General features: G+C 43.3%; 1 protein-coding gene across 4 annotated transcripts in view; it reads right to left on the bottom strand.

Annotated features, from left to right (window-relative positions):
* Positions 1-2,745: 2,745 nt before the first annotated feature.
* The window catches only part of LOC117360706, a 205,139-nt gene continuing 192,077 nt past the window's right edge, over positions 2,746-15,807 (bottom strand). For all 4 annotated transcript variants that reach the window (XM_033944957.1, XM_033944948.1, XM_033944971.1 and 1 more), the window contains one exon: positions 2,746-3,714. In XM_033944957.1, the coding sequence (XP_033800848.1) occupies positions 3,487-3,714 (228 nt within the window). In that variant the 3' untranslated portion in view covers positions 2,746-3,486. The remainder of the gene's footprint in view (positions 3,715-15,807) is intronic.

Here is a 15,807-nt window from a genome sequence, read left to right as displayed (position 1 = left end):
CCTCTCAGTAAAACTTAGAAACATACCCTCTCTTTTTATCGAGCTGCGCTTCTGAGCAGCATAAGCTAAATGCCAAGCGGCCCATTCTATTCATATGGGTGGCTAAGCATTTAGCTTGCGCTGCTTGGCAGCGCAACTTGATAAAAGGGAGGAATAGACACAGAGGAAAATGAAGGCAGATAAAGATCACATGGCCTATCCATAGGAGCCAACATTTCAAAATGATTGCTAGATCCAATAAAAATTAGCTTTCCCTGGACACAGACAAGAGGTTTGTTCAATATTGGAGGTGCCCATACACCCACAGAACTGGCTCCTATAGGACTACCTACTCATAAGTCTGCCTAACCACATCATCTACCATCCCTTCCTCTCCTCCAGACAACCAATGAACTTGTCCCAAGCTTTCTTGAATTCAGATACACTTTTTGTCTCCACCGCCTCCACTGGGAGGTTTTTCCATGCATTCATCGCTCTTTCTGTGAAAATATACTTCTGAGTCCCCCTTTTATCTTCATCCTATGCCCCCTTATTCCAGAGTTTCCTTTCTACTGAAAGAGACTTGCCTCATGCACATTTATGCCACATAGGTATTTAAACATCTCTATCATATCTCCCGCCTTTCTTCCAAAGTATACATATTAAGATCTTTAAGTCTATTTCCATATGATGAAGACCACCAACCATTTTAGTAGTCATCGAAACATAGAATATGACGGAAGAAAAGGGCCACTGGCCCAACAAGTCTGCCCACTCTAAGGACCCTCCCCTCTAAGCACTTCCACGAAGTGAACCCACATGCTTATCCCATTTTTTCTTAGTCTTCCTCTGGACTGACATATCTTTTTGAAGTAGCAGTCTCCAGAATTGTACACAATATTCTAAATGAGTTCTCACCAGAGTCTTATACAGGGGCATCACCATCTCCTTTTTCCTACTGATCATTCCGCTCCCTGTGTACACAAACATCCTTCTAGCTTTCACCGTTGCCTTTTCAACCTGTTTGGCTACCTTAGGATCATCACATACTATCACTTCCAAATCCTGCTCCTTTTTTGTGTATAAAAGCTCTTCACCCCCTAAACTGTATCATTTTCTCAGGTTTTTGCAGCCCGAATGCACGACCTTGCATTAAATTGCAACATTTATTTCTTTTGGATCAAATCTGATATTCTGCCTATAATAAAAATTCTAAAGCAGATTACAATATATTGGAACAATAAAATGAAAACAATAACATGAAATAGAAAAGATTAGTAAGAGGATCATCCTTTGTTGTGCTTAATTTAGAAAGTACAGATTGTTTTCCCTTTGGTCTTGTTCATATTTTGGAAATCACATTCATATGCTTGAAGATGATATGTCTAAGCTTTCTCATAAAGAGAGAAAGCATAAAAGTTCTATAATACAATTTTCTGTAATGAGTTAGCAACATTTTGAAGTTCTTTTTATTCTGTGCTGCAATATACTGTATGCAATTGCTAGCAAAGAGACTATAATAGATGTGTTTGGTTTTCAGACCTAAAAATGATAGTGTGTCTCACAAAGCAAGTTTTAAACCCAGAATACAAGCAAAATACTTTGGAAGATTCAATGATATTTTTAATTGTGCAGAAAGATGTAAGGACAGGTTTTTTTTCTGGCATTTTGGCTGTATCAGAAGCAATCTATATGCAATCAATTTACAATGCCTAGCATCTAACGTATACAAGAAATTCAATACTGGAGCTTGTTTTACCATCAATTTTTTTCTTTCTATTTTCTTTTACCAGTCAAGTTCTTTTTTCTTTAGCGTTCCATCTCATTGGAATCAACCTCGTGCTCTGTCCATAGTACCATAAACCAGCATTCACGATTGGGAATGGGACGATTCATCGCGGGCCCTTTAAGAGCCGCCAGTTCAGTGCCGCCCTTTCATCACGGGACATTCCTTCTTGCCCGTTTCAGCGGCTCTTAAATGACTGCAATGAATTGGCTTAGACCCCATAGGAAAGCCCTTTTGGCATCTTGACCCCTTACAGTAAATGCCACAAGATTTCCACTAGGGATTAAGTAGCCATTTTGAACCCAGCACAGCAAATAGCAAGAGTGAAAGGGGATCATTCCTGCTCCCACTGGAGCAACAAGGACACTGGTAAGATATGGGGCTGGAATTGGGGGGATGGGGAGAAGGAGAATCAGCTGCCTCTTCTGTTGGCAGGGAAAGGTAGTGATGATATTGACACTTGGGGATGAGGAGAGGGGTTAATGCTGACACAGGGAGATTGTAGGGAGTTGGATGATGGTTCAAGTTGTGATTGGATGGAGGGGGATGGGGTGTTGCTTGCCAGAATCATAATATGTATCTATAATGACACTGTAAAAATAAAAAAAAAACCAAACCCAAAGGGTTAGATATTCAAAGCATTTTAAATGTCCAGGATGGAATTAGGATGGAGTGGAAGTTTGGTCGGTTAGCAGTGATTTTCATTCCACTAACTGGCTGAGCAACTATATAAAGTTAGGACAGAAAAAAGGCTGTCCTAACTTTATGCAGGGTCTTAACTGAGCACTGGTTTGAATATTGGCCAGTGCCCAGTTAACTTCCAGGTCTTCGCCAAAAGTGTTGCCATCCTCCTCCCTCGCCCTCGCCCTCCCCTCCATCCTTAGAAGCACACAGCTCCTGTTCAGATTTCTCTCCCTCTATCCCACCCTTCTAAAGAGACAAGACCCCCCCTCCTACCAGTCCCCCTGTCAGGTCTATGCTCACTTCCACCCCCTCCCCCTCCACTCAGACTAGGGCCCCTCCTGGGCCTACCTAAAATCCCTGCTGGTTCTATGGGGACAGGAGTGAACCCCACTTGCTCTTGCCTCTAGCGGTTGTCTCTAGAAAATGACAGCCAGGAGCTCCAGCAAAGCACTGCTGCTGACCAGGCAGGAGGATAATCCTGCTTTGTGTGTTAATTTACTAGGCTTCATCCTTTATCACAGCTTTCATGTTGACTTAAAACTACACAAGAATATGAATTCAGAAATGGCAAATAAAAGCAGCAGTAAGGTTAACATATTATTTACTTAAACATAAATAAATGCTTTTTATATAAATGCTAACTTAGCATGCTAGTGAATTTAAATCGTGACTGGAGGAAAAGGCCACAACAACTTTGCTTCTAAAAGTATTCATCTGGCTTTGAGCAGTTCAAAGCAGTGCAGCTCATTACAGCTAGCTCCTTCCTGGAAGCTCAGTTTCAAGTACCACAGACAGCTACACCAATGAGAACTAATTCTTTTCATGTGGTAGATACATCACACAGCCTGGTTTCCACTTCCAAATTGCCAAAACAGGGCTCTGCAGTTTTTCTTTCCAGTTAGAATCAGCAGATTTCTTTTTACATAATGTCCTGATTAATTCAGAAACTTCTATTCAACCCAACTCTTGGGCTTTTTCTACTTGATGATGAAAACTTACTTGGTAAACATTTAAAAGCTTACCACAGTTTCTTATCTTTATATAAAAGAACGGGCTGAGGAAAGTCTAGCATTTCTCCCTGGCTGACCTCCAATAAGCATAGCTTTGTAAGTATTCCATGCTTGCTGTCTCTCATACTTCTCCCTAATCATTTTCTCTGTGGGGTAGGTGTTCACCAGTTCCTGTGCAATCCGTCTGGATTTAGCAGGGGCTTCCTCCAAAAAGAGCTTTCGTGGGATGAAAATACACTCAGCTCCTTCACTGACCTATGGAAGAAAAGAGACACCCAGTTAAGTTCTTATCATTGGTCCATATTGTCTATGCTGTTATTATATCCTTTAGTCATATTTATAGGAGAGTTGTGAAGAAACAGGGAATCTCCTTGTTCATGCTTGTTAAAAAGAAAATCATTCATCAAAAACTGGATGTAATAAAACAAATTGTTTTTTTCTGTGCCCTTCCTCAAGGACACTGAAGAGCTCTTTTATAAATCATATTCACATCATAGCCCTAGACAGATTTGCAGGAATATGCGGATTGTGCTTCATTTCATGCATTTGCCCATTTAGTGCCAATAGTGACGACCGTCAAGAGCAGGCTTGTCCAACCTATGGTCCTAGGTCCAGAACCCAGTCCACCAAGTGCTTTTTTCAGATCCTCGGAAGCTTGGCAAGTCAGCGCTGGAAGTTTGGGTTGATGTCACAGTTTCAAGCTTCACAAGACTTGAAACCACCAAACCAACCTGAACTTCCAGCATTGCATGGCTCAAGCTTACAGAGAGCCAAGTCGTGGTGAGGAAGCAGGAATCCCATTTCTGCTGCTGAAGCCATATGAGGGAAGGCTGGAGGAGAGGGTTACCTGAGCAAAAGCGAGACTGGGTAAAAGCTGAGGGGGGGGGGGGGGGGAGGAGATAATGCACTATCATATTTTACCACTATTTGACAAAACATGGCCAAAATACAACAGCGTGCATTTTGGCCCTCAATATGTTACAAAATATAAAATGTGACCCCCCCCCCATTACAAAAAAATTGGACAAGGCTGGTCAAGAGTATCCTACTTATGATCAGATACAATCTAAAATGCAAGTAAAGAGGCACTATATATAACGAACACATCTATGCTCTATTTGTCTTAGCCTATGTATAACTTTAAGTCAAATGTTTTCAAATAAAAAGCAGTTTCATGTTGCTGGTTGCCATAATTAAGAACATAAGCAATGCCTCTGCTGGGTCAGACCTGAGGTCCATCATGCCCAGCAGTCCGCTCATGCAGCGGCCCAAAAGGTCCAAGACCTGTGCAGTAATCCTCTATCCTCTTTTCCAGCAGGAAATTGTCCAATCCTTTCTTAAACCCCAGTACTGTACTCTGCCCTATTACGCCCTCTGGAAGCGCATTCCAGGTGTCCACCACTCATTGGGTAAAGAAGAACTTCCTAGCATTCGTTTTGAATCTGTACCCTTTCAACTTTTCAGAGTGCCCTCTTGTTCTTTTATTTTTCGAAAGTTTGAAGAATCTATCCCTCTCTACTCTCTCTATGCCCTTCATGATCTTAAAAGTCAATATCATATCCCCTCTAAGTCTCCTCTTCTCCAGGGAAAAGAGACCCAGTTTCTCCAATCTCTCAGCGTATGAGAGGTTTTCCATCCCTTTTATCAGACGTGTCGCTCTCCTCTGAACCCTCTCGAGTAATGCCATATCCTTCTTAAGGTACGGCGACCAATATTGGACGCAGTACTCCAGATGCGGGCGCACCATCGCCCGATACAACGGCAGGATAACTTCTTTCGTCCTGGTTGTAATACCCTTCTTGATTATACCTAGCATTCTATTCGCTTTCTTAGTGGCCGCTGCGCCCTGTGCCGTCGGCTTCATTGTCATGTCCACCATTACCCCCAAGTCCCTTTCTTGGGTACTCTCATTCAATAACATCCCTCCCATCGTATAGTTGTACCTCGGGTTTCTGCTTCCCACATGCAATACTTTACATTTCTCAATGTTGAACTTCATCTGCCATCTCGCTGCCCATTCCCCTAGTTTGTTCAAGTCCCTTTGCAATTCTTCGCATTCCTCTTTAGTCCCAGCTCCACTGAATAGTTTTGTATCATCCGCAAATTTTATTATCTCACACTTCGTCCCTGTTTCTAGATCATTTATGAATATATTAAATAGCAGCGGCCCGAGCACCTAACCCTGCGGAACACCACTCGTGACCCTCATCCAGTCCGAGAAGTGGCCCTTCACCCCTATCCTCTGTTTCCTACCCGCCAACCAGTTTCTGATCCATCTATGTACGTCTCCGTCCACCCCATGGTTCTTCAGTTTCCGGAGTAGATGCTTGTGAGGCATCTTGTCAAAGGCTTTTTGGAAATCAAGGTATATGATGTCTATGGGGTCTCCTCTGTCCATCCGTTTAATTCCTTCGAAGAAGTGCAATAAGTTAGTTAGGCACGATCTCCCCCTGCAGAAACCATGTTGGCTTGTTATCAGAAGTTTGTTTCTTTCCAAATGTTCATCAATGTTTTCTTTTATCAGTGCTTCCGCCATTTTCCCCGGAACCGAGGTCAGACTCACCGGTCTGTAGTTTCCCGGGTCACCTCTTGATCCTATTTTATGTTTAAATGATTTTTATTATTCCAGCAGTAAGAAGCAAATACAAACAGTAGTGCCATTCAGGAAATAACATTTTCAACAATATAATCAGTTCCCCTCCCCTCCCTTCCCCAAGAATCCATGGCCAGTCCAACAGCTGAGAGTGGGAATAAAATCTTAAAGATTCAAAAGTCTACTGCGAGCACGCAGTGTGAGGTCCTGCCAGAAGTGCTCCCACACCTGACAAAATTTGCGACCCGGGCCAAGAGTCAAGTCTCCCACCATGCGTCTCTCCAGTGTTGCGTGCACTATCATTAGGGATCTCCATTGTGCATATAATGGGGGATCATGGGAGAGCCAGTTGGTGAGGATGGCTTTTTTTCCCCATCAAAAGGGCTCTGGAGATAAATGCTGACAGTCCCCTGGGTTTCGGCAAGGCTATATTATAAAATCCAAATAACGCCCTCGGTTGTGGAAGCCATTGCCTTCCCCAAAGTGATGTGGTATATAGGCCAAGATGTCTCCAAAACAGTTGGATTGCGGGGCAGGCCCAAAACATGTGACTCAAAGATGCGTGAGCCTGATTGCATTTCGGGCAAGAATGCAATGCAGTAATCCCCATCCGGGTTGCACGTTCCGGTGTAATGTAAGATCTAAGAACAATTTTCAATTGCATTTCCCAGTGAGTAATATTGGGTGACACCTTCTGAATGTTCTTCAGGACCCGTTGTAACTGTTGAGCAGTCAACTGGCAATGCAAGTCCTCAGCCCATGCTATCGCTAATATATCCAGATTCGTACTTGGTTGGCAATCCTGGATCCCCACAATATAAAATCGTAGAGGAATCCTCTGTTGGGCTGAAAGGCTGAAGAGTTCTGAAAGCGCCTCCCTGCAGACTTCAGTAAGGGCAGCCACTGGGAGGGACTGAACATAGTGACGGATCTGGTAATAGGCGAAGAGATCATTAGCCTGTAGGTCAAAAGTTCGTTGCAGCTCGGCAAATGTGACCAGGCTCCCCTCCTCCGAAAACAGGTGAAAAAGATATTGTAGACCTTGTGCTTGCCACCTACGAAAGGTGGCATTTTGCATGCCCGGCTGGAAAGCTCCATTGCCCAGTATAGGCAAATATAAAGACACCCTAGAAGACAATTTTACAGACCCATCTCCATGTCCTTCTGGCCGGCGTAAAAATGGGGTAATGAGACACCAAAGGATGCATCCTCGGATCCGCCACATGTAGAAAATAGCTCACATGGAATGGAGCCAGCAAAGATAAATCCAGTGGTGTAGCAGAAAAATCAGATGTTCCTCTAAACCAATCATTAATATGTCTCATCTGACAAGCCATAGCATACCAATGTACATTTAATAAACCATAGCCCCCCCTATCCCTGGGCAGACTTGATCCTGTTTTAAAGATGAGCGTGACGTTGGCTATCTTCCAATCCTCTGGGATTACGCCTGTTTTCAAGGATAGGTTGCAAATTTGCTGCAGTAGTTCCGCTATCTCCTCCTTTAATTCCTTCAAAACCCTCTGATGTCTCCCTCTGATGTCACTTCCTAGTGGCGGGATCCGGAAGTAACGTCAGAGGGGAGCACCAAGACCAGCACGAACAGCAGGTTGGAGCCGCTGTTCATGCTGGCGAACAGCTAGAGGTGCGGTGGGGGGAGAAGTGAATGTGCGCACGTGGTGGGGGAGAGCACGTGGAGGGCAGAGAGGTTCCTTCATCAAGACAGCACCCAAGATGCTCCGCTCCGCCCCCCCCCTTTTACTAAGCCACTGTGGCATCATCAGGGGTACGTTAAGGAGGTAATTATATAAAGTTTTTCCCATATGTAAAGCATCAGTTACATATGTGGATGCCCTCCAGCTGCAGCACTGAGTCTATTACCTCTGGTGGGGGGGGGGAGGGGGATGGAAAAGGAGAGGTGGAGAGAGGAGGAGAGGAACTGGTGAGAAGGAGAGGTGCCGGTGCCTGCTGACTGCCTACAGCAGTGTTCTTCAACCTTTTTACACCCGTGGACCGGCAGAAATAAAAGAATTATTTTGTGGACCGGCAAACTACTAAGACCGAAATAAAAAAACACATTTTCGCCCCTTCTCCGCAAGCTCGGTGCCCACAAACCATCTGATCCCATCTTCACAAGCCTCAGTTATGATTTTATATTGAAGTATTTTATTAAAGTATAAAAAGAAACAATATTCTGTACAATTGTCATTTTATAAATATAAATATTCAGAGCAAGGACCAACAAAACCCCTGTCTCCCCTCCCCTTCACATATATCCCCTCTACTATCAAGAAAACTGAACAAGCCAAATTATTACAGAATGCTACACAGAAATATCATGCTAACAGAATACTGCAGTCACACATGATAGGAATAGTGTTAGGCTTTGCAGTCCTCAGTTATGTCTCTAGCAGGATATATATTTCAAATCTGATATATTGTAATGACAAAATAGAAATAAAATGATTTTTTTCTACCTTTTGTGGTCTCTGCTTTCATCTTCTTTCCACTCTTCCTTCCAGCGTCTGCCCATTCCATCCACTGTCTGGCCTCTCCCCCTTCCATATGTATCTGACTTCTTTCTATGCCCCTCTCCCCTTTACATCCAGCCTGTGCCTCCTCTCTCCTTTTTACATCATTCATTCCAGCTTCACTGCTTTCTTCATTTTTATCTCTCCTACACCAGATCTAGCATCTTTATCCCTCTCTCATTTCTCTGCTGACCCCCTTTCCAGCATCAATCTCTCTCTACTTTCTCATTCCTCTGTCTCTCCCCTTTCCCTCATCTGATCTCTCCATTCCACCCTGACCCCCTTCCCCTACTGTAATCTCCCTGCCAGCTGTTTCTTTCCTTTTTCTCTTCTCCCTTCCCTCCTTCCCCCTATCCAACATTAACTCTCTTCCTATCCCTTTCCCTCCTCCCCTCCCAGTAGCATCTCTCCTTCTACCTCCCTCCAGGTCCAGTAGCAGCTCTCCCTTTATCCAGCAGCTTCCCAGCCTCCAACAGTGGCTTCCTCTCCTTCCAGCAGCTCTCAGTACTTGCCTGCAGCAGTGATTTCCTTAGGCAGCCTTGGGTCCGTTGCCACCTCTGAGGAAAGGGGAAGTTGCCAAAGTGAATCACTGCCCTGGTAAGTACAGAGCTGCTAGGAGAGGAGACAGCCACTGTTGAAGGCTCCCCATGATCTTACTCCTACTGTACCCTGCACATTCGCGACCCCCCCCCAAGGCGGCAAAAACAGCTTTGCACCACAGGCCCTGCCGCCCAAGACGAGCCGGAGGCCCCTACCCCGCCGCATCCTGCACGTGGGCAGACTCTCAGCACAAACGCTGCTGATGGCCCCAATCGGCACGCTGACCTCCCCGCGCACGCTGACCATCTCCTCTCTGCCTGCACTTTCCCCGCGGCCCTCTTCAGCGACTCGGCAGGGGCAGCGATCAAGACAGGCTGCCAACATTGGGACCTTCCCTCTCTAGTCCCGCCTATTTTGTTTCAACTTCCTGTTTCCGCATAGGCGAGACTCACAGAGGGAATGGCTGACGTCGGCAGCCTGTCTTGATCGCCCGAGGCTGGGAAGAACAGAAGATTTCCGCGAACACCACCGGGGCAGGAAATTTAACGGCGTCCATCTCGTCGGTCCTGTGCGGACCGGCAGGAATTTTCTGCGGACCGGCACTGGTCCGCGGACCGGCGGTTGAAGAACTGTGGCCTACAGGACATGCCTCTCGCCACGAGAGGCACGTCCTATAAGCAGTTAGCCGGAGCCGGTGCTTTTCCTCCTCACCGGCATCTTGTGGCACACCTGGAAACTGCTGCAACACCCTGGTGTGCCACAGGACACAGGACACTGATCTAAAATGTCTCCTTCTGATTTAAGTGTCTGAATGGATTGTTGACTATTTGGCATAGCAGAAATCTATCCAGCAGCTTTATCATTTAAAGCTTTATGAATTAACAAAAGGACTTTGAAATGAACTTTCTTCATAACTGGGAGCCACTGTAAAAAAATAAAAATAAAAAAAAATACAACAAAGCAGGCACGTTCAGACTAACTTGCCCCCTGATATCATATGAGCTACAGAATTTTGTGCAATTTGCACTGAACAAAAAACAACATTATGGAGTCCCCCACAAGATCCTACTATTGTAATCAAGGTATGATATGGCTAATTGAATCACAATAAGGAAATTGTCAGTATCCAAAAATAGCTTTAACGTGTGCCTGCAGCAATAAAGAGGAATCAAGAATAACTCCCAAATTCTGAGATTCAGAAGTAATTTGAATAGAATAACCATTAATCTATTTTCAAATGCATTGGTTTATTTATAATTGGAGCCCTGCTTAATAGCATAATTAGAGTCTTATCAATATTTAGGCACATTCTGTTTTCTGACATCTAAGCATTTATCGATTTCATATAAACAACCATATGCTCCAGGGCTGCTGAGATGGAACCAGAATGCTGAAGAGGTGAGGCCTTTAAAATTCAAAATATGAGTTGCCCATTAATTGCAGCAATAAATGAGTCTCCAGAGAACTCGTTATTTATGAACAAGAAAATATTTCAAAAGGTTGAAAATAAAAAGGCATTCATAGTATTTTGTTCACTGCAGAAAACTAAAGCAACTTTGACATATGAACTTCCCTTTTGGGTCAAGCTGAAAGGTCCATTTAGCCAAGAAACCTTCTCCTATCAATGGCCAATCCAAGTTACAAGAACCTGGCAGAATCCAAAAGAGTAGTAAGTAGAGAATGATGTGGGGAAAAAATGTGTCCCCATCCCATACTCTGTCTCTGTCTGATCCCATCTACTCTGTCTGATCCCATCTGCACAAGCCTTGAATAGTTATGATTTTATATTGAACTCATTTTATTAAAGTATAAAAAGAAACAATATTCTGTACAACTGTCATTTTATAAATCACAAATACAGAAAAAGGATCAACAAAACCCATCTCCCCATACAATAACCCCTCCACTATCAGGAAAACTGAATGCTACATAGAAAATTCATCCTAGCTGAATACTTCTTTCACACACACAAAACACAAATAAATGCCAAATACATAATAGCTGACCAAAAATGATAAACATAAACCCAAATCCCAAGAACCCACACCTTCCATGTAATACAACACCAAAGAAATAGAAAGATCCATTTTCTCCTACTGTATACTGTGCAAAATATAAAGATCACACATGCCAGGGATGGTGTTAGACTAAGGAGTACAATAAGGGCAACTGCCCCCTGGCTAGAGAAAGCCCTAAGCCTACTGGAAACTGAAGATGGCATGGGCTAGTGGTGGGCTTTGGGGTCCCCTCCCAAATTTCTGCCCTGGGCCCTACCCATGTCTAATACCAGCACTGGCAGGATAAACATTTCCATTTTAATATTTTCTAATCACAAAATAGAAAATCTAATTTTTTCTACCTTTTGTTGTCTGATCATTTTATTTTTCAAGTCATGCTTGTCTCAAGCTCTGGTTTCTATTTCCCTGTGTCTTCTCTTAACTCACTCACCATGATCTTCTGCTAATTTGACATTTCTTATTCAATATGCTCATCATCCATCTTTGTGTACTATCTTTCTCTTCTCTGTGCCCCCTATACTTCCCCATTCAGCATCTCCCCTGTGTCCATCTCCATGTATTTATCATCACTACTCTACATCCTACATTTCTCATTTTCTTCTGTGTCATCAGTACACAGACGGCCCCAGCGAGAAGGCCTTGAGGGAAGGATCGAGGGTCATCGGCGGTTTGGCTGCGTGGCGGGTGCAGCAGCGGGTGCTCAAGGGTTCTGCTGCACGAGGAATGGGAGGGAGGGAAGGATGGAAGCTGGGCAAGGGTTCTGCTGCACAGGAGGATGGGAAGGAGGGAAGGATGGAAGCTGGGCAAAGGGTTCTGCTGCACAAGGGGATGGGAAGGAGGGAAGGATGGAAGCTGGACAAAGGGTTCTGCTGCACAAGGGGATGGGAGGGAGGGAAGGACGGAAGCTGGGCAAAGGGTTATGCTGCACAAGGGATGGAAGCTGGGCAAAGGGTTCTGCTGCACAGGGGGATGGAAAGGAGGGAAGGATGGAAGCTGGACAAAGGGTTCTGCTGCACAGAGGGATGGGAGGGAGGGAAGGACGGAAGCTGGGCAAAGGGTTATGCTGCACGAGGGATGGAAGCTGGGCAAAGGGTTCTGCTGCACAGGGGGATGGGAGGGAGGGAAGGATGGAAGCTGGGCAAAGGGTTCTGCTGCACAGGGGGATGGAAGGAAGGGAAGGATGGAAGCTAGGCAAAGGGATATGCTGCACGAGGGATGGGAGGGATGGAGGGATAGAGGGAGGGCACAAGGGATGGCAGAAGGGGATGGGTGAGAGGGGAGGAAAGATGTTACACATGTGGGAGAAAGCAAAGAGGAAGATTTGGGGTGAAGGAGAGGAAGGGAGAGATGATCATGTACATGAAAAAAAATAAGCCTTACCCGAAAATAAGACCTAGTGCCTTTTTTGGGTCCCAAATGAATATAAGACACTGTCTTATTTTCAGGGAAACACGGTAAATGGGGCTTACCCTGAGGAAAGATATGTTACCAGTGGTGTGCTGAAAAGTTTGGCTCTTGGGCCTGTTCTTTTTAACATTTTTGTGAGTGATATTGTTGAAAGGCTCTCTGGTAAGGTTTGCTCCTTTGTGGATGATACCAAAATCTGCAATAGGGTAGACACCCCTGATGGTGTGGATAACATGAGGAAGGACCTAGCAAAGCTTGAAGAGTGGTCTGGAATTTGGCAGCTAAGATTTAATGCTAAGAAATGCAGGGTCATATGTTTAGGCTGTAAAAACCAGAGGGAGCACACAGTTTAGGAAGTGAAGAACTTTTGTGTACAAAAGAAGAATAAGATTTAGATGTGATAGTGTGTGATGATCTTAAGGTGGCCAAACAGGTAGAAAAGGTGATGGCAAAAGCTAGAAGGATGCTTGGGTGCATAGGGAATTGCTAGTGGGAAAAAGGAGGTAATGATGCCCCTGTATAAGAATCTGGTGGGACCCCATTTAGAATATTGTATACAATTCTGGAGACTGAACCCTCAAAAAGATATAAATAGGGCGTATTTGGTCAAGAGGATGGCCACTGAAACGGTCAATGGTCTTCATATTAAAGTGTATTGGGACAGACTTAAAAATCTCAATATGTATACTTTGAAGAAAGGCAGGGGAGTTATGATAGAGACATTTAAATACCTATATAGCATAAATGCACATAAGGCGAGTCTCTTTCAGGTGAAGAGGAGGAGATAGTGGATGCTGTGGATGGGGAGACTGGATGAGCCATTTATCTGCCATCATGTTTCTATGAAAGGAAACTCTGGAATGAGGGGGGCATAGGATAAGGATGAAAGGGGATTTTATTTCATTTATTTCAAATTTATAGACCGCCTTATACCAATGCAATGTACAAAAAGTATATACATAATGTTAAAGCAAACAACAATCAAAATAAAGAAAACATTGGAGAGTTCAGATCATAAATCCCTTACATCATCTGTCTCGAATAAACAAATGTCATTTCACCAGCTGTTTGAACTGACCCAAATTTGGTTGACATCGAATATAGATTCAGAAGAAACATCAGAAAATACTTTTTTACGGAAAGAATGGTGAATGCATGGAACAGCCTCCCAGTGGAGGTTGTGAAGATGAAGACTGTATCTTAATTGAAGAAAGCTTAGAATTCTAAGGGAGATGAAGGTATAGTATTTATTATTTAAAAATTATTTTTGCCCGTTTACACCCAAGCGGTTCACAAAAATACATACATAACTATCAAATGACAATGGAACATGAAACATAATTTACATTCATAAAAGTTCTTCATAAAATCATGCTAAGAAAAAGCCTCTACAAATAAAGTTGTTTTCAAAACCTTCATAAATTCCTGTAAGTCAGATAACAAGCGAAGGGGTTCTGTCAAATTATTCCATAACAATACTCCTGCCACTGAATAATAGAAGTCCTGATTTTCTCATAATGTACAGTTGCCAGCAGTTCACCAACTAATCATAGCATCCCTTCTGACCTCAAAGATCTTGATGAGTGGTATACTTTTAACACCTGTGTCAAGTACCAAGGGATTTCAAAATGAACTATCTTAAATTTCAACACAAGGACTTTATAAATAACTCAATATTTTACTGGTAGCCAATGGAACCGTTTCAATAATGGTGTTTAAAAATAGTTAACACATGAGTTACCCTGTTCAGACAAAATATCACAAAACACACAAATTCATTTTGTGGTAGCCTATTCTCATGTACTAACCCCATGTTAGGGGCTTAGGACCCTTTAGTCCAGGGGTAGGGAACTCCGGTCCTTGAGAGCCGTATTCCAGTTGGGTTTTCAGGATTTCCCCAATGACTATGCATTGAAAGCAGTGCATGACATAGATCTCATGCATAGTCATTGGGGAAATCCTGAAAACCCGACAGGAATACGGCTCTCGAGGACTGGAGTTTCCTACCCCTGCTTTAGTAAAAGGGCCTCTTAATTAATTATTTATTCCATTTGTGCGTCGCACATACCTATGCGACATTACAGAGGAAGGGGTTAGAAGAGGGTAGGGAGGACTAAGGAGGGCAGGAAGAGAAAAGCATGTAGAATATTTCATAGAAATTCTTAACTTTACAGATAGGAGCACCATCTATGTAAATGATATCTAAATGAATTAAAGGAATATGTAAAAAGGAATTGAAGGGAGGAACCGTTAAACAATAGAATTCAGTTAATAAAATAAAAAGAATAGGGGTAAAAACAAAAGAATAAAATTTAAAATAATTCATAAACTGGAAGAAAAAAATTGAAAACTAAAATCAAATAAGTCTGGCAGAAGTCCAATTTCCTAAAGCAGCTCTGTTGCCTCAGCATATTTTAAATAATCCCAATGGCAAAAGTCCAGACGGGACAGATATCAGCTCGGGCTTGCTTAATTACCTCACTTGTTCCCATTTCCAGATCATTTATAAATATGTTGAAAGTATCGGTCTCAGTGCAGATCCTTGTGGCATTCCACTATTCATCTTCTACCCTCTGTTTTCTATCTTTTGACCAGAATATTTCCTCCTATCTCAGGTTTTAAAAAATTTTTCTCAGGAGTCTCTCATGGAATTTCATAGGAATCAACTTTGAAGGCTTGACTTGTAGATTATAAATATCTTTATTTACAGTAGTCTAATGAAAGATATCTCCTAGTATAGTTGTAGCCTGGGGTATATTTTTGCACCAGGAGATAGCAGGATTTGGTATATGAGTCTTCCTTGCCTATGAAATGTAGAGTTTAACATAATATTTTGTGGGAGCAGGTGTCTCTTATCATTGCTGTCTAAATTGCAAAGGGATTTATTGAAGCTGCAGTCCCTACGCTTAGGGCTGCCTGTCAGAAAAGATGATTGGTATGAGAAAACCTGATCTGCACTAATAATGAATGGAGAAAAGGGTAAACAAAGTGTAGAGAATGTGCAGACTGGGTATCTCCAGAAGGCAGTTGGAAGCCTAGCCTTTGGGTTCCAGTAACTTCTGGAAGCTTGCAGTATATGAGACCCAAGCAGTGTTTGGATTTCTCTGAATGGTGGATTCAAAAAATGAGTGACATCATCAGAGGGCTCTTAAGCTCAGGCTTTGGGTAGGAGAATTGTCATTTGGTCAATCTCCCCCATCAGATCAGGATCCATCTAATCCAGAGGATCTCTCTAATTCAGTGCGGTACATTGGGGAGG

The sequence above is a fragment of the Geotrypetes seraphini genome, chromosome 1 (assembly GCF_902459505.1).
Source record: "Geotrypetes seraphini chromosome 1, aGeoSer1.1, whole genome shotgun sequence".
Classification (NCBI taxonomy): domain Eukaryota; kingdom Metazoa; phylum Chordata; class Amphibia; order Gymnophiona; family Dermophiidae; genus Geotrypetes; species Geotrypetes seraphini.
The sequence above is the reverse complement of the archived record's forward strand: the minus strand, read 5'-3'. Positions and strand labels throughout refer to the sequence as shown.